Source organism: Mycteria americana, chromosome 2 (genome assembly GCF_035582795.1).
Source record: "Mycteria americana isolate JAX WOST 10 ecotype Jacksonville Zoo and Gardens chromosome 2, USCA_MyAme_1.0, whole genome shotgun sequence".
Lineage (NCBI taxonomy): Eukaryota > Metazoa > Chordata > Aves > Ciconiiformes > Ciconiidae > Mycteria > Mycteria americana.
The window spans coordinates 28,032,847-28,052,716 of NC_134366.1; the positions used below are offsets into that span (position 1 = coordinate 28,032,847).

Genomic DNA, 19,870 nt, shown 5'->3' on the forward strand with positions numbered 1-19,870 from the left:
GCGCAGTCTAATATCTAGTGTCACACTTAAGCTATGCTTCAACTTTTAAGCCGTGTACTTAAGTAATGAATAGTATGTGTGCTGGCACTCTGCAGAGTTTAACACAACCCTGAGTTTTTCTTAATAGAATATAATAGAATTTCCCACAGTGATCTTAGACCATGTGACTATCTTTAGTAATCCAATCTCAGTTAAAGAGTTCATTAAGTAAGAATTTCTCATTTAAAAAAAAAATCCAAGCATTTCTTCATTTAGGATTTTTATATGAACTTAGTTATCATGAAAGGTGATGGTGGGACAGCTTTAGAGGTTCAGAAAGGCTCCCACTATGGTCTGGCGTGGAAGCGCATTTGCTTGTTGTGTCTTGGTCTGAGGCAAGGCTGTAAAGTCTTCTGGTTTCTGGCACTGGAGATCCTTCTCCCTGGCTCACTCAGTCTTTGCTGCACCTGCAGCAGTATTGCTAAGGTTGCCAATTAGTACCAAGTGCAGTAGCTGCTAGGAATGAGACAAGGTATATGAGAAAGTCATAAAAAGCCTTCGGGGCAGTTGCAGCTTTGCACCTCAAAAAAGCAGAATAGCATTTGTATTGGTAACGTAGTACTGAGAAAATTGGACACCAAGTCAGACTGTTTCCACCTAACTCTTTTCTTCCACCTCTGCTCTCTTCTCTGCTTTAAGTAAAGGGATAGATAGCAATGTGTACTATTTATAGTACATTTTTAATATATATGTATTTATATATAAAAGCATTGTGTTCATTTTTGTTCATTTTATAAAATATGTCATAAGTTCACAATAAAACTAGAGTTGGATGAATTATCTCGGTGTAATTTATTCAGCAAATCTTCTAAATTAATGCCTATGATCACTTTTTTGTGCCTTTTTTTCACTTTGAATTATTTTCTTAACAGTTCTGACATCTGTAAATGAGTAAAAGTAATTGCTTGTGAAATTTTGTTTCTGTAGATTCATTTTTAGTGAATATGCAGGTTACACAATTTACCTCTGCTGAGATTTATTTTAAATAAACCTAAGAATGTTTTATGAATAGTAAATATTTTGTTTCAGGTGTTTGGGAACATTTGTGGCATTTTTACTCTGTGTTTGGACATCTTGACTTGTACGCTGAAGGAGAGTGAGATTGCTGGGAGAAGAAACACTGAGGTGTTGATTCATGGTGACATTGCTACTGTATGGCAGTCTGTACTAATTGGTACCAGAAGCAGCATTTACTCTTGGCTAGCTCATGTGTCACACTCTTGAAGGCAGAAGAAAAACAGCACCCTCAGTTACAATGTAAATTGGCAGCGATGCAAGGATCTGGAAGAAATACTGCAGCAGACTTGGGAATAATCATGTTGAGGGGCAGAAATTGCAACTTTGCTTCGTGCTCTCCCATCCCTTTAAAATTGTTTAGACACCAAAGGTCCAAACTCGAGGCTGTACTGTATTATAATTAATTTGTCAAACTCAGCTCACTACGAACATTCTCGTTTGCATGCTTATTTTCATGTTCAAAGATACAATGAGTTCTTGAGCATGCTAGTTTGTTACCTTGGCAATAGAGGGGCTTGCCAAGAGTGGTAAAATATATCTGCTGTCACATTGGAAATGAATTTTCTTCTTAAATATTCTTGTTGATTATAAATTTTTGTATAGCATGGTTATCGATGTGCTCTTGTTGCCACTGCTTATTCATTCTGCTGGATGGAGAGACTCTAAAAGTATAGGCAAATGTTTTTACTTTGCTCTGAAACAGGAGTGCAGTTACTGTCAGCCAAAGCCATTCAGGTTTAAAGGTCAGTACTACACTGCTGTAGGCAGTAATGTGTTAAATTGCTATACCTAGATCTCTAATCTGTCTGGGATCTATGAAAGAAGTCTGGCAGGAGAGACTTTCTGAGGAACCCTGAGTTTTATGGGAATGCAATACAGTGGAACTTGTCTCTTGGCTCTTTTCCCTGCAATAGTCAAGCTACTGTCATGAAAAATGCAAGCATTTTTTTTCCCCTGATTTTTATTCTCTATTTCTAAATTGTGGATTACTGACCAAAAATAGACAGTAGAAGATTTAAACAATTGCGAAGTAAATTTTTTAGTAACTTCCAGTTATACAAAGTAGAGTTAAAAAAAGGAAAGGTCAGGGCAAAGGAGTGAATTACATATGAAGTGTACCTGTAAGGTACACAAAACTTAAAAAGTCTGCTTGGGATTCATGTATGATCAGTAAGACCCAGGGGAGTCACCTCACTAGTCATTTATTCGTCCCATTATACTGTTGCTTCCAAGCTGCTGCGTTACAAAAACCAACCCACTGCCCAAGAAGATTTAGACCCAGGTCTGCAAAACTCATCAAACAGAATTCAGTGAAAATCATTTATCATGTACCATTAATGTAAGAGAAAAACAGGACAGTATTGGAATTTCCCATTTGTAATAATGGTTATGACAAAAAAAAATAGTGAGAAGGATGGAAAGAAAAAAACCTCACGGAACTGTAACCAGTCACTATATACAAAAAAAGCAGGAATATTCAGATAAGACTATTCAGATATCTTTGTCGGCTCCAGGTTTCAGTGCACCATGCTGTTTTACTTGCTTACTAAAACAAAACTGAGACACAGCAACCCTAATAGCTGTGCAAGTTGTGAATTCCATGCAAGCCGTGTTTTGTGAATCTTTTGAAGTCTGACCAAGGTGACCCTTTCAGGATAAGCAAGTTGAGTTACTTAGATTGCCTTCCAGCAAAAGGTAAGTCTGATGTTTAGATACCCTCAAAGGGTTGCATGCTGAAAGCATGGAAAATGAGTTTAATAAAAAAAGAGCAGGGAAATATTCTCAAACTTTTTATGTTGAAGTAATTCAATATTTGCCAATGAGTGAACTGTTTGGGTTTTTAGGGTTTCCATGGGAAAATAGCTGAAGTTTTTCCAGAATTGGTTTAGAGGCATATTTGCCCTCAACAACCTAGAGGCCGTAATTTGTTGCCTGTGTAGAAAAGAAAGAAATGATTCGTGTAATCTGTGTTTCTCATGACACGATGTTCCTGAAGTTTCATGTGAGTAGGATTGCTGCTCCAAAGGGCAAGGCCGGTCTACGAGGACTCACGCCCATGGGAGACAGTTCAGTCTCCACTTCTAATTTTTTCACTGTGCTCTAGATCAAGATTGTGAACAAGGGCACTAGGTGTTGTATAATGAAGAGTCCTCAGTGTCTATGAGACCAGCATTGCATTTTGTATAGCTTCTTACGTATATAAGTATTAATTTGTTTTCAAAGGAGCTTATCTTGTTCTCAAGTCCCTTAAAAAGTATGAAGAGACGGCGGTGCAGGGCTACCGTCCCACTTGTTTCCAACAGGCTTTGGACCCTAAATCCACCCTAAATGGATGCAGCATGGGAAAGTTCACAATCTGCCACTGCAAAGTTTTATTTTAGTCAAAGTTACAGCCTATGAGAAATTCCCTTTCAGCAGGAGTTTGCTGTACTGAAAGCACTTGGAGTAACTAGTTCTTGAACTGCAGGACACCCTCTCTCTCTCCCTGGTTTTGAACTGCTCTTGGCAGTAGTTGTGGGGCAGGCTGCATCCTGGATGGTTTTGTTTCATTAAATGCTTTATTGAAATATTCAATATTCAATATTCAATCCTAGTGCTTGTTGCTTTGCAGAGATGTCATGGTCCAAAGTCTCTGGAAGAGGAGTGTTGATTGGCAATGGCTTTGAGTGTAATTAGCAGATGACTGGAGATTATCTGTGTCAGGCTAGCCTTAGACTGGGCAGTGATACATGCTGTTGTGGAGGAAGGAGCCAGATGCTTTGAAAAATACACTACATTAAAAAAGCACAGGTGAAGTCGGAGGGGTATCTGTTCCTCCCCGTGAAGGAGGCAGCAGCTACGCTGGCTCACTGATGGAGTCAAAACGAGAGCTGGTGTCTGGAGAACAGGAGTGTCTCAGAACTCATCTGGTTTTTGTAAGACTTGAACTGCTGGATATTTTTTTTTCCCAGATTGGATATTTTCAGAAGGGAAAGAGTCCCTTCATAAAGAGTGTGGAAAACTAACCCTACGAAAAGAGCATCTTTTATGTCCTCATTGATCCTCCTTAGAGTAGCACACACAATATAAGATGTTTTCAGCTGAGAGAGTATTACTTAGTGCTATAAAAATTTTTACTTATCTTCTGCTTTACTTCCCTAAGTAAAAATGTAACTTACCTTCAAGGAGCAAGGTTTTAGATAGCACTAATAAGAAAACTTAGTATTTTCAGGAGATCTTAATCTGCTTTGTCACGTAAGATTCATCTGTAATGACAAAATATTAGCCAAATAATGATCAGGAAAATTTTTTACATTCTTACAGATACTCTGGAAGAGCAGATCTGTATTAGCTTTGTTGTCCTGGTTTTGGCTGGGATAGAGTTAATTTTCTTCCTAGTAGCTGGCATAGTGCTGTGTTTTGGATTTAGGATGAGAATAATGTTGATAACACACTGATGGTTTAGTTGTTGCTGAGCAGTGCTGACACTGGTCAGGGACTTTTCAGCTTCCCATGCTCTGCCAGGGGCACAAGAAGCTGGGAGGGGGCACAGCCAGGACAGCTGACCCCAACTGGCCAAAGGGCTATTCCATACCATATGGCGTCAGGCTCAGTATAGAAACTGGGGGAGTTGGCTGGGGGGCAGCGATCGCTGCTTGGGGACGGGCTGGGCATTGGTTGGTGGGTGGTGAGCAATTGCATTGTGCATCACTTGTTTTGTACATTCTTTTATCATCATTATTATTATTATTATTTTCTCTTCCTCTGCTGTCCTATTAAACTGTCTTTATCTCAACCCATAAGTTTTCTTTCTTTTGTTCTTCCGATTCTCTCCCCCATCCCACTGGGGCCGGGGGGGAGGGTGAGCGAGCGGCTGTGTGGGGATTAGTTGCTAACTGGGGTTAAACCACGACACTTTGGTTTTACTCTTCAGTACCAGGGCTTTTTTTTACTTGCTAATTAGTCTGACCTGTCTTAATTAAGAGTAACAGCATGAAGTTTTCACATGGGGCACACATCTCATTTCCAGCAACAGTGATTTTGTATTTTTCTGCTATGTAGACAAGAAGCAACGTAAATTGTAACAAAACTCGTACATCAGCAATAAAACAAGTACAAATCAAGTAAATAATAAATGGTAGGGTAAATAACTTCACTGATTCTAGGAAATTAATGAAGACAGGTGTTTTAAAGAAGTCACACCTGAAACTGAGCCAAGTAGCAGAAAGACAGGGTAAAAATCTCATTTGTACACAGAAAATTTGAGATGACAGAGAAGAAGAGAAATCTGAAAATTTGGCCTTTTATTTGATTTAAGGTACCAAGAAGGCCACATTTTTATACCTATGTGTCAGTGATGACCTACGCAGAATTTAAAATGCTCAGGTAAGGGGTTTGTAGTGGAAGAGCAGTTTGATGCACTGCTATACATCGGGGCATCCTTCTTGGAAGAACTCGGGTGTTTTAGCTGGGTTACTTTCAGTCCCTGCAGTCCCTCCGAGCTGAAGCAGTCGGACCTTCTGATTTAACAGTAGCGAATGCAGGGGAGAGGTCAAAGAGAGTGAGCAGGTATGTCCTCTCATCGTTGATACCAGGAGATGATCCATCAGTACGACCAAAGCAATTTCAGTTCCATGTTGGGGCCTGAAACTGCACTGTATAAAATTTAAGATACTAGTTTCAGTGAAATGAGCTTAAAGGTGAAGTCTGCCTGGTTGTTTAGCTGCGTATACTGGGAAGCAAAACCACACTCGTGTCACAGGCCTAATGAATGCATGTGATTAGTCCATGCATTTTAATGCATGTGTCCCACCAGGCAGTGCAACTGTGGCACGGGTTGGGGTTAGCATCTCCCTGTAGGCAGGCCAGATGCAGGACATGCTGTAGTGGACGGAGATGTGTGGATGCGAGCTGAGATGTGTTGGTGCTGCTGCAGGACAGTGACACTGTGGTTTTTTACTAGACACAGTCTTTATGACTGTGCCAAGAGACAGAAAACTCAATAGCCTGTGGTAGTTACCTAAACCAAGAATATCTAGAGATAATACTTTCCAGTTTGTATCAACAAATGGAGCACTTTGGTTGCGCGTGGCAGCAGTTGCTCCTGGCTCTCTGTAGTATGTCAGAAGAGGTCTCTGTGGGATGGAGGAATCCAGCACCCAGATACTTTTAGGATTTCAGAAACTGAAATCTGCTGTGCAGTTCTTTTTGTTGGAGTTTCAGGCTGCTTAAATCAGATCTTTCTCCTACAGAGCTTTCTGAAGGGAAACCCCAGGCTTGGTTTTGGTGTTAGATGATCAGTTTCTTTCAATATTGCAACTATCTAATTCCCATCTGTGTCTCATCCCTGCAATTGCTTCTTGGGAGGATTTGTCTCCTTGGTGCTTCCCTGCTGAAGCGTTAGTGACAGCTGATGCCCACGCAGGCTTTAGGGGAGTGCGAAGCCAGGGAAGCTGGAGGGAGCCTGCGGTGGCTCCTCCTCACTGACTCACCCCCTTTGACTGTGACAGAGCAACCACATCGCAGAGAAAAGACTCTTTAAAAGAGAAGTCAAGTCACCTATTTCAGATGTTGTCAGAGCTTTCTCTCCTCCCTGAAGCTATGCTGTAGAGAGACTTTCAAGCAGAAGATAATGAATGGTCAAACTGTGATTTATTTATTTTTTTTTCTCTCATTTAGCTTCTTGAGCACAACTAGAGAGATTATCCTCAGTGCTTCCTCTGCCTCCTGTCCTTGCAGGGTGCAGCGCAGGAGTACTCCTCACAACTGCTTGTGCTTCAAGTGCAAGACTGTAAGTCAGTGTCGGGTCCATAAATATCTCTAATTCTTCCTATGGCACTCTTATGGCTCTTCCTCACTTCTCTCCCCGCAAGAGAGTTTTTCATCTATTCAAAACAAGAGCTGATTGTAGAACTATTCTGAAGAAATTGGCAGCTGCCCTGGAAACATTCCTGTTCCTCGTCACAGAGGGCAGGGAAGTGCTACTGCATGCTGTTCTAGACTGAAAGACCTGAGAAAGGGTGTCATCCACAACTTGTAATGTTTTTCGGAATGTCTTACATCAAAATTACTTAGCCATTGTGTTTCCTTATTTGGATTCTTGCTAACAAACCTAACAAAACTTGTCTGAAATTCCAGCTGTTACTATAATTAATAATAATGCTTCTGATACAAAATATTTATGATTTCCATCCATATCTGCATTAAAGACAACCTCTGGGTTTTCATCTTTCCCAAAGTCAACAGCTGTATGTGGCAGAACCAGCTGAAGGAAATTGTTATTACTGTCGTTATAATTAAAGTTGCCAAAGGATGCATCCACAGTGTCAGGTTGATTAGTTCCCTTTAGTGTTTGCACATTTATGTTTTCTCCCAGTTTCAATGCAGGACAAACAAGTTTATTCACTTGGGGAAGAAAATGGGTGATAGGAAATATTACAGTTTTAGCTCTAAGGTCTGCGCTCTCCAAATGCAGACACTGTCAGTGCCAAGTCCTCTGTGCATCTCCCCCACCAATAACATAGCACACCTTGGAGGTGGGTTATAAAAGATAAAAATATAAGGTAGTTCTGTAATTATTCACCTTCCTGCGTTGGATGTTTGCACAGTAATGATGTATGGCTGGAAGAAGACCTGATCGTTCTCAGGGCTTTTCACCAGCATATATGGAGAGGTGACCCATTTGGTTGCTGCTGCTGTCTGCAAAGAAGGCATGGAACACAGGTGTTCCAAATTTTTAAAGTTTTAAAAATGGCATACAGGGAGGGTAGTAATACCAATTCTCACTCTGATGGAGCTTGTCATATGTACTAAAGCAAACATCATGCACTAAAGCAATGAGCGCCGTGTGTTCCTCTGGGAAGCCACATTCAGTCCCTTGACAGTATGTGACTGCTGTTTCTGGAACCATGGAGCCATACAAGACTCAGGAAACCCAAATTCTGGCCTTGGTCTTTGCCTTGTTAGCTGTGAAAAAATGAGAGGATTTTGGATCATCCCAAGGCTAATACCACTGCTTTTCATGCCTGCAAATGTGCCTGAAAATCTCAGTTCTCCACAGTGGGACAGGAGGTGCCTCTGATAGGTGTCTTTGGTTGTTCTTGCCCAAGGACAGTGATGAAAGGAAAAGAGGAGGTAGATGGGAGGTGGATGTGCAGGTTTGAGGAGAGGTTTCGGCACTGTTTACTGTTCACACAAGCCATACCAGTCTCTTTAGCTGGCAGGTGCTATTCTCTGCTCATTGACAACTCTGCATCAGCTGGAATATACTTCTGAAGATTAACCAACGATGTCAAGCTTAGCTTGTTGGTGGCCAGCAGCAGCATGTATAGTAACAGCAGTGATGGGGTCAGGAGCACAGGTAGTAATAATTACTCCACGGCCTAGCATCACTTTCAGAATGGCCTCTTGCACACCAGAGTTACAAAACTTTACAAAAACTTTGAATTTTCAGAAATAAGAAAATGCTGAGGAAAAATAGCAGTTTATTGGTCTTATATGGCATCGTTACAGTGAGGTAGTGGCTGTGATGCCTACTCCCCTGCTCAAAATGGATGCCAGAGGAATGACTTGCTGCAAATGTTCACTGTAAATGTTTGTGCCATTTTCTGCAGTGCTGCTTTCCTGTGCATGATGATCTATCCACATGGAAATATCTCGCCCAGATGACTGGGTCAGATCTTAGGTGCTGTTTTTACTTTCTGAACAGAGGCATGAGGAGCAGGCTTTATGACGGCAGTAGCAATAGTGGGTGGAAAGCATGGTTTCATAACATGTATTAACACAGTGATCACCAGCGTATGTTGGCTGTGGCCCCTGACATGCAATGACTCGGTGTAATGAAGAGTTGCGCATAGGAGAGACTATTTAGGAGCGCGTTAGAGAGATTTGGGTAGCTGGAGCTGTGGTAGAACAGCTATTGAAACAAGGTGCCCTCCACCAATATGCATTTCTTGCATGGTTCATTCCCTTTAGCAGGCACCAGTCATTGGAGGGGTAAAAAGCGCGGATGACAAGGCAGTCAATAGCAGCTGAACCTGGGATCAGGTCTTGTTCCTTGGCACAACTTGCAAAGACGGTAGAGACATATCCAGGGAATACTCAGTATGTTTGGGACTTTCTTAACACATCAGATGAGACAGTTGTTATGTTGCAGGGTTTATAGTATGCAACACTAATAACATGGTTGATGTAGCACCGAGCTAGCTAGCCCATGGGGAGGATAGCCCATGGGGAGGATAGCCCATGCGATTCTTCATAGTTCATCTCCTTTCTGACTTCCTTACAAAAAAAAGAGTTGTCCCTACCTACTGGTTATTGCCAGCAAAATTCTGTGAACGTTCTTGGTAGTTGAGAGCCATGAGAAAATGCCCCAAACTTAAAAAAATTTTCTTTTTTCCAAGAATAATCAGTTTCCATCTACTGCTGTATTTTTCTGGTCTTATTAATAAAACTGAGTATTAGAACCAGAATGTGGGGGTTTTTTTCTGAATTAGACTCCGCAATCCATTTTGTTGTAGTTAGTGACGTTTCTTTTCTAGATTGTGCTCTGTCACTGCTCTCTGAAAGAGAAGCAAGTAGTCGTGTATGTGTATGTATCGTGTCCCTGGGGGTCCTGCCCAGGGTGCCTAACAATAATACCTGCTTCTTTGATCATACAGTTTGTCATTATTTTGGTGGTGGATGAATCACTGATGACCCTTTTTCTTTCAGTTTAGAGAAAACAGAAGTATGTTCTGTTAACAGCAGCATTGGAATGAGCCCGTCAGTTCTTCAGGGTTTGTTTGGAGTATCCATTGGGTTGTCACCACTGTTGGTGGCTTTTCGTTTCCCCTGTTGCTGGATTATGAGTGCTGTTGTAAATCCTTGTAAATGTCATAGGTGAATTCCATGGAAACTTACTTTTTTCTAATGGAGAGGTACAACCAGAGATTCACATGATGTATTGGATTTTCCTGAAAAAGAGCTTTCATTAAGTAATGGCTCAGGAGACTTTATTGTAGTGGGTACTTGGCCAGTGTCAGGGCAAAACCAAATCTGATAAATCACAGGGAGTGGGAGAATTCCTGTAAATCTGCAATCCCACACATGCTCTAGGAAACACAGCGGCAACAGACTTGGTGAAGTAGGACTACTTAAGTTAAGCATACTTTGAGGAAAAAGTTATAACTGTTTCTTTTATTTTTAGCAAAGTAAAATTTTGAGTGACAGTTCTCATGACTGTACTGAGCAAGGAGTTCATTACTATGGTGGATAGACAGTTTCACAAAGAAAGAAAATTTCCAAGTACAAATTTTCTTTTCTTCATTTTAACACCCAGAGATTCATCTAATAGAATCAGTGAACCATTAAATGTGATCGTGTAAAATGAGGTAAATGACATACAAGAATATCCTCCTCCTTCCCCTAGTCAAAACGCATGTTGAAGGCAGTGGCCAAGATCATATGACCAGTGTACAAAAGACGGTGAGTTAATGCCAGGTAGGAAACATACACTATTTTACCTTCATGCTATCAGTGATCCTGCAATCTCAGATTGAATGCTTAGGTAAGATACCAGGTAAGAGTGGCACGATATATTTGGAGACATAATGATAACTGTATTCACCACCAGCAGTATCTTTAGTTCCCTTCTTGTGTGCAAATATAAATATTCCAAAACAGTGAGCAAGATACAAGAAGCTGACTCTTCTGTCTAATCTGGTTCGAGAAAGATCATCCCAAACAAGAAGTCAGTATATGATTTGATGCTTTGAAAGAAAATTATCCTGAAGCATATCCAGTCATTTTGCAACAAATCTGAAACTGCTGCCACAATATACTAATGCCAGTCATTGAACAAAAGGAAAAGAATGGGGCCAATTAACATGAAAAGGAATCCAGAAATAAATATACTCATTTTGTGACCTATACCTCACCCTCCTTTAATCTTTGTCTTCAGCAAGTAATACTTACCTGCCTCTTTCACCATCCTTCAACAGCTAGTGACTGTATCTGCATTTTCTTTGATAACATCCATCTCTGTTCCACATTTGAAACACAAGTCTCTCTCATGATGTTGATAAATGAGACAATCCAAGCTAAACTCACAGCTGTTGTTTTTAACCTGTACTTGCTTGCATGACTGCTGCATTTCAGACGTAAAGGTTTGTGGTCAAACCTTAGCTCACTAATGATTTATTGGTTCTAGCTCCACAGACTGATCCTTATCTTGGTTGATGTCAGCATGAGTGAGGTTGGGTTTTGAGCCCTCAGTGGCAATAGTCATCTTTGACAACAAAGCATAGAGAAGGTTAGCTGCCAGGGGAGCTTACCCACTGGCCTGCGGTGGTTGCTCGAGTGGGCTCTTCTGACTGGTTTGATCTATTCTTGTGTCAGGGTAGAAATGTTTGTCATTGAGTTGTACATCTCACAATCAAAAGATAAATGGGATGGTCTTCTGTCCCCTCCTACATACAGGCTAGCATCATTAGATCTACAGGTTGTTTTCTAGCTTGATAAGGTGTCCTGGTTTCAGCTGGGATAGAGTTAATTTTCTTCCTAGTAGCTGGCATAGTGCTGCGTTTTGGATTTAGGATGAGAATATTGTTGATAACACACTGATGGTTTAGTTGTTGCTGAGCAGTGCTGACACTGGTCAAGGACTTTTCAGCTTCCCATGCTCTGCCAGGGGCACAAGAAGCTGGGAGGGGGCACAGCCAGGAGAGCTGACCCCAACTGGCCAAAGGGCTATTCCATACCATATGGCGTCAGGCTCAGTATAGAAACTGGGGGGGAGTTGGCTGGGGGGCAGCAATTGCTGCTCGGGGACGGGCTGGGCATTGGTTGGTGGGTGGTGAGCAATTGCATTGTGCATCACTTGTTTGTACATTCTTTTATCATTGTTATTATTATTTTCTCTTCCTCTGCTGTCCTATTAAACTGTCTTTATCTCAACCCACGGGGTTTTACTCCTCCCCCCCCCCCCCCCCGATTCTCTCCCCCATCCCACGGGGGGGGTGGGGGGGAGGGTGAGCGAGCAGCTGTGTGGGGATTAGTTGCTGACTGAGGTTAAACTACGACAGTAATTTTTGGTGCCCAATGTGGGGCTCGAAGGTTGAGATAACAGATCTGACCAGAACATGTTAAAACAAATTTGTTATAAGCATTCATTATGTTAGTTTAGTAGTCACTGGTCACAATGTTGATTTTCTTGCTCTGAGTTGTTGTTCTCAGAGTTGTGTTATGTAACACTTTACTTGCCCTATATACTGTTTATCAGTATATACTGCTTATGTACTGTTTATCACCTCTGGGAGGTGGATTAAGGTTACTGCTTTGCTATCCTGTGTAACACTGGCTTATGGTATGATAAAATCATCGGTCATGAGATCAATCTCGTATTTGTACTCAGCATTACCGTCACCTCTGTACTTCGGGAGCCATCTATCAGAAATTATTAATAATTACACTTTTTAGTTTTTCACCTTGGAGAGCCAACCTATGGGGGAGACACCTTTCTCCATCTTCTCCTTCCTCTCCAGGCTAATTACAATAGCTCCCGAGAATTTTTAATGTCCTTGGGATGCTCAAACCAGCATGGTCCTATTGCTGTGTCTCCTGAATGTGTGTCAGGTCTTGCTTAGACCCACGGAGAAGCAGCAGGCAGTGGTACATAACATGAAGAAGGCTTTATTTTGTGTAAAAGAGGTCTGTGCAAGACATGGAGTAACAACAGACTTTTCAGAGCTCCTCTGTCAGGCTGTTAAGCATGTATGGACACCCTCTATTTTGTTTTCCATTTTAAGTGGGAGTTCAAACACCCAGTGGGGTTAACAGCAGGAGCAGAAATTAATACATCATTCAAGGTCTTTAAAAAATACCCGATGCCGGTGCAGTTATTGCATCCACAAACAGAAGCTTAGGGAAGGAACTGAAGGTGGTCCCTTACATTTTGAAGGGGTTGGCTCTTTGCATGGTTTCTCCATTTGTGTGTGGCCAGGACTTGCACATAACTTTTGCAGGTTATTTTAGACCAAGTAAATTGTTACATTTTCTTATGCTTATTTCTGCATCAGTGTATTTTCTCCAATCTTATACATACTAAAGCAGCATAAAAATTTCAGCAGCATTGGGCAGTGTTTAGTATGTGACTTATTTTACTTAGGTTTTGGATATATTTATGAAGGCTTCTTAGGAACATGATTTAGTTAAAACAGCCTTTTTCTTGCATCAATATCACTAAAAATCAATGTGAGATAGGTTTGTGTATTCTTGTAAAACGTTTATCATCTCAGTCTTCTTGGAAGAGGCAATTTATTAAGTATTTCACGTTGATAAAATACAGGAGTTAAAATTTCCATAGAGTGACTAACGTCTTTTCTGTTTCAACCACTACTTTATATAAAGCTGGGAGGTTTTTTGCAGTGGCCTTATGGTAGCCATAACACAGTTACTACACTTACGATAGTATTGAATTGTATTTTTGGATTGCAATTTTAATATATTCACTATTTAAAATTAATTAATCTGCACTAACAGCTCTTTGGGCAGGTGAAACCTCAGGTGGAAATGAGCCCTGGCATTGCACTGGGCAGCAAGCTGGCATGCTTGCTCCAGGGGCAGTTGTTAAGGAGCCTCCAAGTAAGGCTGTAAGAGATCAGGCTTCTTGAGACCTGGATATATGTGTAACTACATGGCATGGTGCAGTGTTTTATGTTGAAAGAGAAACAGTGATATAGAAAAACATGGCTACATTGTTGTATCTTCTGTGGGGTGTCTGAAAAAGAGGAAGAGGAGGTATGGGAAATTGTTTCCTTTTATTTGAAGTAATGAACACAATATATGCGTGGGACCAAAGTTCCGTAAAATTATTACCACTAATAATGCGTATTCTTCCATCACTGCCAAATGTGGACAGTTAAGTGAATTAGGCTGGCAAACTCTGACCTCTAAAATATGAAAATGTTCTTTTCCTGACTGTTTGAAGTTCTTGAAGGTCTGAATAATCACTGATTGAAGGCCATGTTCATGTTGAAAGTATGATAGAAAGTAGTGTAAGTAATATAATCAGGTTAATGCAGTCAATGTTAAATTACTGCTTTAGAGCTGAAATAAACCTGTAAACCTGGTTAGTTTAAAAAATACCCATGGCTGTGTATGTTGCTCTCCTAAAAAGTTAATACGTAATATGGAGCATAATCTCTAATGGTATCCATAGGCAGCGTAAATGTGGATTAGTAATCTTCAAGTCTAGTTTTGGTTAGATGAATGCAAACTGGAGCTTCATTAGGAGAAAAGACTGAAACAGAGACTGTATGCAGATTGTCATTTCAATGTATTTTTCTTTTTCCTGTCTGTGAATCTTTAGTAATAGTGCATTCTTAAAGAGTTGAATTAAGTATTTTAAATATTGACATGTACAGACCAACGTAGTCATTCAAGATCACTTTCTGCATTTATAATCACAAACAATAAAAATCAATCATACTCGATTGACTTTTGCAACCATACTTGTGCTTTACTTGAACGAAAAAGCACACATTTAAAAACCTGAAGTTTGAATGAACAGGAGAAATTTCTCTTTTAAAAGCCTTTTCAAACTCTGCAACATCACAGGACAAAAGCAGTAGCTACTTTTGTAAGGTGGAAGTCTCTTTGGAGTAGGTAGTTGAGTGATTTTTGGTCTGTTTCCACAGGTTTTCAATACATATTCCAATGAAGACTATGACAGGAGAAATGATGAAGTTGACCCAGTGGCTGCATCAGCTGAATATGAACTTGAGAAGCGTGTGGAAAAGCTGGAGCTCTTCCCAGTTGAACTAGAAAAAGGTATGGGGTCTGTGTGCCATTTCCAGTTCCTGTGGCACTGATCTCCAAGCCTGAGGAAGTCTACACATGCCTACAGAGCCTATCTTGAATTTCCATGAATCTGTTGTAGTCACCTTGGCTTTTTGGATTTCAAGAACTGTTTGATAAGGAATTAAAGAAGCAGTTCAGAGACATGCAGTTCTTTATTTCCCTAAAGGAATTGTTTTGTGTCACTCCATTCACATATTATTTTACACAGTGTTTGATGCGATGTTTTCATTCTCCACTGGAAGAGTAAAAATCTTGAGTGTTGTTCTGAGCTCATCATAAGGGTGAAGGTGATATCTCATAAGAGTGAAGGTGATGTTTTTGTGTGTAATTAAAACAGCAGGATAATAAAGTTTCTAAAAGGAAGAAAAAGGATATAAATGTTACTGACATGGAAAACCAAGAGGAACCAAAGCATAAATGTTTATCTACCAAGTAACTATATAAACCAAATGTAAGAAGTTTCTGCTTTCACTTTCCTTTTTCACAGATGAAGATGGACTTGGCATAAGCATTATTGGAATGGGAGTCGGAGCAGATGCAGGCCTTGAAAAACTGGGAATATTTGTCAAAACAGTAACAGAAGGTGGGGCAGCAGAAAGAGATGGCAGGTAAACTAGACTCGGTATTTGGAAATTTTCCCAGCAATAGTTACTATGAATTATGATTTTCATAGGAAAGAGTTGTTTGCTTAATGTATGTCATGATAACTCAAAGCTGTAAAACTTGGAAACTTTCTCTGTAAGGTCCAAATACCTGATGTGGTTAAGAGAAGACACCAGTTTGGTGTACTGAGTTTGAACTGTTTAAGGAGAACAGATTTGTCAAAGATGTGTGTTCATGACTACCTGAAAACCCAGATGCTTTAGCATGAGTAAAGCTGGAGATTCCAAATGGTGTATCACTTGTGAAGGTAGTTTAGATTTTAAAGGTATTGAGCTCCCACATGTTCTTTTAGCTTCAAACCAGCTTTAAACAATCAGTACTTACGAAAGAGAGTTCTGCTCAAAATTTGATTAGGAAAATAATTAGTGTATCAGAATGCTTAAACTTTTACTAAATACACCTCCTTTCAAGTTTACTAACACAGGCTGTTACTTGGTATTTCTTATTATGCATAGTCCTCTGCTCCAGAGTTTAGTTTTCACCCCTACAGCACTGAAAGTACATTAATCAATTGGAGTGGGAAGCTGTACTGTAAATCTTGGCCACTAAAGAAATGAATTGGTGTTTGTAGCTTTATACGATGCTCATATAAAACCTGGTTGCTTCTAGAATTGCTTACTTGGTATGTGCAGGATAAAGAATTCCTTTTGAACAATACAATATTTCCTGTCATACAGGACAGAGTTATCTGTGTATTACACAATACCTGCCACAATCAGACCAATGTTTCTCATTAAAAGTTAGCAAAACATTTTACTATGTAATAATTTAATAATTAAAAGTATTCTTAAACATCTTCCAACCCATATACTTTGTTGTTTTGTCCCAGTGCATACCTTCTGTAAATTTGCATGCAAATAAAATATTACTTATCTGATACATTAGCAATTAAGTCTACTTATATGCGTTCTCTACTTCTATTTTTAACCGTTAGTGATTTGTTATATTAGTTATAAATAATACCAAACACAAACACAGGTAAATAGAGTAAGAATAAATTCTAAAAAGTTGATACTGTCTTCTAAAAAATGTATTATAGTAACATGTTCCTTATTGATGAACACCTATAACTTTTCAGCCAGGCAAAAGGTTGTTCTGCTGTGGAAAGCCCACTCAAATTAAATCAGAAGGCTCTACATGGCAGAGGGTTGCAAAGTTTAATAACATTGCTCTGAAACTACTGGAGTGTACCGTCTTCCATATTGGGCTTGCAGGTCTACAGATGTTGGCAATAAGATACCAGGTTGAAGGCCAAGTACTGATTTATCATAGGCTTAAAAATTATGAAGGGAAGTGAAGAAGCTGACACCTCAAGATCTCATGACTTCATCCATTACTTTAAATTTAAGTGAACGTTTTTCTGAAAGATAAGCTTGAGCTCAGCCAGAAGGCATTAAGCTCACAACTGGAATTCTGTGTGAAATTCTCTGGTTGAAAATCAGAGTCGCTCACTACTGCTCTATGACAAACTGTATTTTCTGTTCCTCTCATTATTCACATGTTTGAGTGGGCTACAGAAGTTAATGTTCAATCACAAGTCTCTTCTTTCATTTCCCTAGATGGCATCTGAAAGGAGCTTGTCAGCTGAGAAAAAATAATATCTTTCTTTGACCATTCTACTATTTGTGTTGGTTTTCAACTGGCTGAATGTTCAGTCAGCTGAGAAATAGACCTCTCATTTTCACTTTGAGAGCCTGACTGATCATTCGCTTGGGAAAGGCATATGTAATCCTCTCAGTCAGGAGCAGCTGGTTCTGTAATAAAGTGCATCAACTGTAAAGGGTCCTGTTAACTTTGTCTTTGAGAAGAGCCTAGTTAATCATTAACACTGATAGCAAAACAAAATCTCCTAACAGAAAATAAAACTGTATTTCAGCAGTTACATCAGATATTCTGACTAACCGCATAGCAATCTTCAAGTAGGCACTTCTGAAACTACAGTTTAAAGCATTACAGTATCTGTAGGATAACTCCCATCCTTTATTGAAAGATGCATCGCATCGTGATATAAAATATTTGCCTCCCATGGAAACCCAAAATCTGTACAAAGGGGTTTCTCGGTGATTGAGCACCGCTGGCTTGATTCATGTTGATGCAAAGAAACAGGTAGTGTTCAGTTGTCATATCAAACGGCGTTACCCAAGGAGGGTGCTTCGAGATCAATCCAAAGGCAAGCATGTTGATAAGTAATAAGAGAGGTTATTAATGGTGTGTAAAATATGAAATCAATCATTAGACTGAATACGAAAAATAAAATCTTTTCCTGGATGAATTCATAGCTGCTTCTTTCAAATTATTGTGGTGATGAGTCATTCACATTTTAAAGTATTTTGATAACATTGAGAACAACAGTTTTGAAACATTGCACAGTTCTTAACTTGAAAAGAACTCTAAACATTGTCTCTGCACAGGTTAAATTTTTCAGTTCATCATACAGAGCAGTAATTATTCAAGTAATTTGTTCAACTTTAGTTGGTTCACTTCTGTAGTTGCTACTTCATTGAAGTGCTGCTTCACATAGGCAGATTTAAGTCATGACCATTAGAAAATAATTGTCAGAAGAATTACCAACTTCATTAATGATAAAAGCAGTTAAATCTCTATAATTCAGGCTTTGCCAACCTGAACCTAATTTTTCGTTCATGTTTGAAATTAGATTTGAGAGACAGAGGAAGCCTAGAGCTTGTAATGGAGGGAGCTGTAAAGGGAAGGCTGCCCAGAGAACATGGCTGTGAGAATATTTTGGTGTGGAGGGTGCCTGGGGTGGCTTGTCTGGGGAGTTGGGGCTAGCCTACAGGTACAGAGCTGCGGTGGGAGTGGGGCTGGAGAGGGGATGTGCAAGGAAGAGGAAGGCGGCCAGGTGAAGATGGCTGTGAGAGTATTTTAGTCTGGCCAGTATAGAATGTACATGGCAACAGACAGGAAACTTCTTTTTTAGTTACATGTAATTATGTAATTTGAATAGCAATTATGTTAATTGTATGTTGGTTTGATATGTGTTTATGTTTATTTATAATTAAAATATATGTATGCATAGAAAGAGGGGAGGTTTGGAGAACAATGGCCATAAAAATAAGAGTTGGAAATTAATTTAGCAGCTGTACAAGCAAGAAAGGAGATACGAAATATGCCTGAAGGACAAATGGAGCACAGAATTGCAGTAGATCAAGATAGAGCCACTTACGAAGTTGCAGGCAACAGTTCTCTAACATGGTGTTTCATCACCTGAAGTACTATGGCTACGTATCTGTATGAACACTGCTAATTCACTGCATCAGAAAGGAATTTGTTCTTCCACCATTTAGTTTTCAGCCAAGAGGGTGACAGCTTCCCACTCAGTGGGCACCAACTTCTTAAACTTCTTTTCCTGGAACTCCTGCGGCCATCTGACTGCACCTCATGTTTGCTAAAGTAAAAAAAAATAAATGAATTTTTACAGTCTCAAAATACAGTACATGGTAATGTGTGTTATGTGTATTAATATTAATTGGTGTATTTATTAAATGCTTCAGTGAAAATTGAAATAGAATTCTGATATTAAAATGCCTGATATGATTTTCAAGGTAGGAGTTTATAGGCTGTCGTGAAGATAATTTTTTAAGGTTTCTTATATACAGAAGGGAGATCCTGCCTGGAACACAGTGACATTCTATGGTGTGAGGCTGCCAAAGAATAAATCTTGTATTTCTTATTCATCAGTGGAGTCCAAAGAACTGAAGATGCTGCTTGAACACCTGTAGAACTGCAAAGCATTGCCTCAGACTTGACAGAGAAATTAGTGCTCCAAGTCAAAATGCTACAGCCCTCTTCTGAAGCCTCTGTTCTTTGACAACAAGTCTTATCACTAAGATATCCTAAGATATTAAATAGCTTAATTTAGGTATTTTCATAAATTTTAAATGGGATTTTTTCATAGCTATTTCTTAGTTCCTTTATAAACTGTATTGTTTGGATCAGTAGCATCCATTTAAGTACTTGAAAATTGCTCCCTTTCACTAGTTCTGAATGTGTTGGGTTTTTTTATTTTTTGAAACTGTAAGACTTCGTGCATTTCTAGAGGACATTTTAGTATAGCAGTCCTCCTTCCAAGCATTTGTAATCCAGATGAGTCCAACGCCTGCTCTAGAGATTTCGTAGCAGTGCTTACTTCAGATAAAAGCAGCATGTTTTTTATTCTGCCTAACTTTTCCTGCATCAGTGTATCGACTCTAAATAGGTGTTTGATTTCAAAGAGAGAGTCCTCATTAAAACAGTCTAAGGTCTTATTATTGTGTGCAGCAAGATCACACTTACACTGGGAATTCATCTTTTTGGAGCAAGTTAGATGAAATAT

At 39.6% G+C, this 19,870-nt stretch overlaps 1 protein-coding gene across 3 annotated transcripts in view; it reads left to right on the forward strand.

Annotated features, from left to right (window-relative positions):
• PPP1R9A (protein phosphatase 1 regulatory subunit 9A) overlaps positions 1-19,870 on the forward strand; it is a 155,457-nt gene that overhangs the window by 67,813 nt on the left and 67,774 nt on the right. For all 3 annotated transcript variants that reach the window (XM_075492851.1, XM_075492854.1, XM_075492852.1), the window contains exons 3-4: positions 14,712-14,844; positions 15,362-15,482. In XM_075492851.1, the coding sequence (XP_075348966.1) occupies positions 14,712-14,844; positions 15,362-15,482 (254 nt within the window). The remainder of the gene's footprint in view (positions 1-14,711; positions 14,845-15,361; positions 15,483-19,870) is intronic.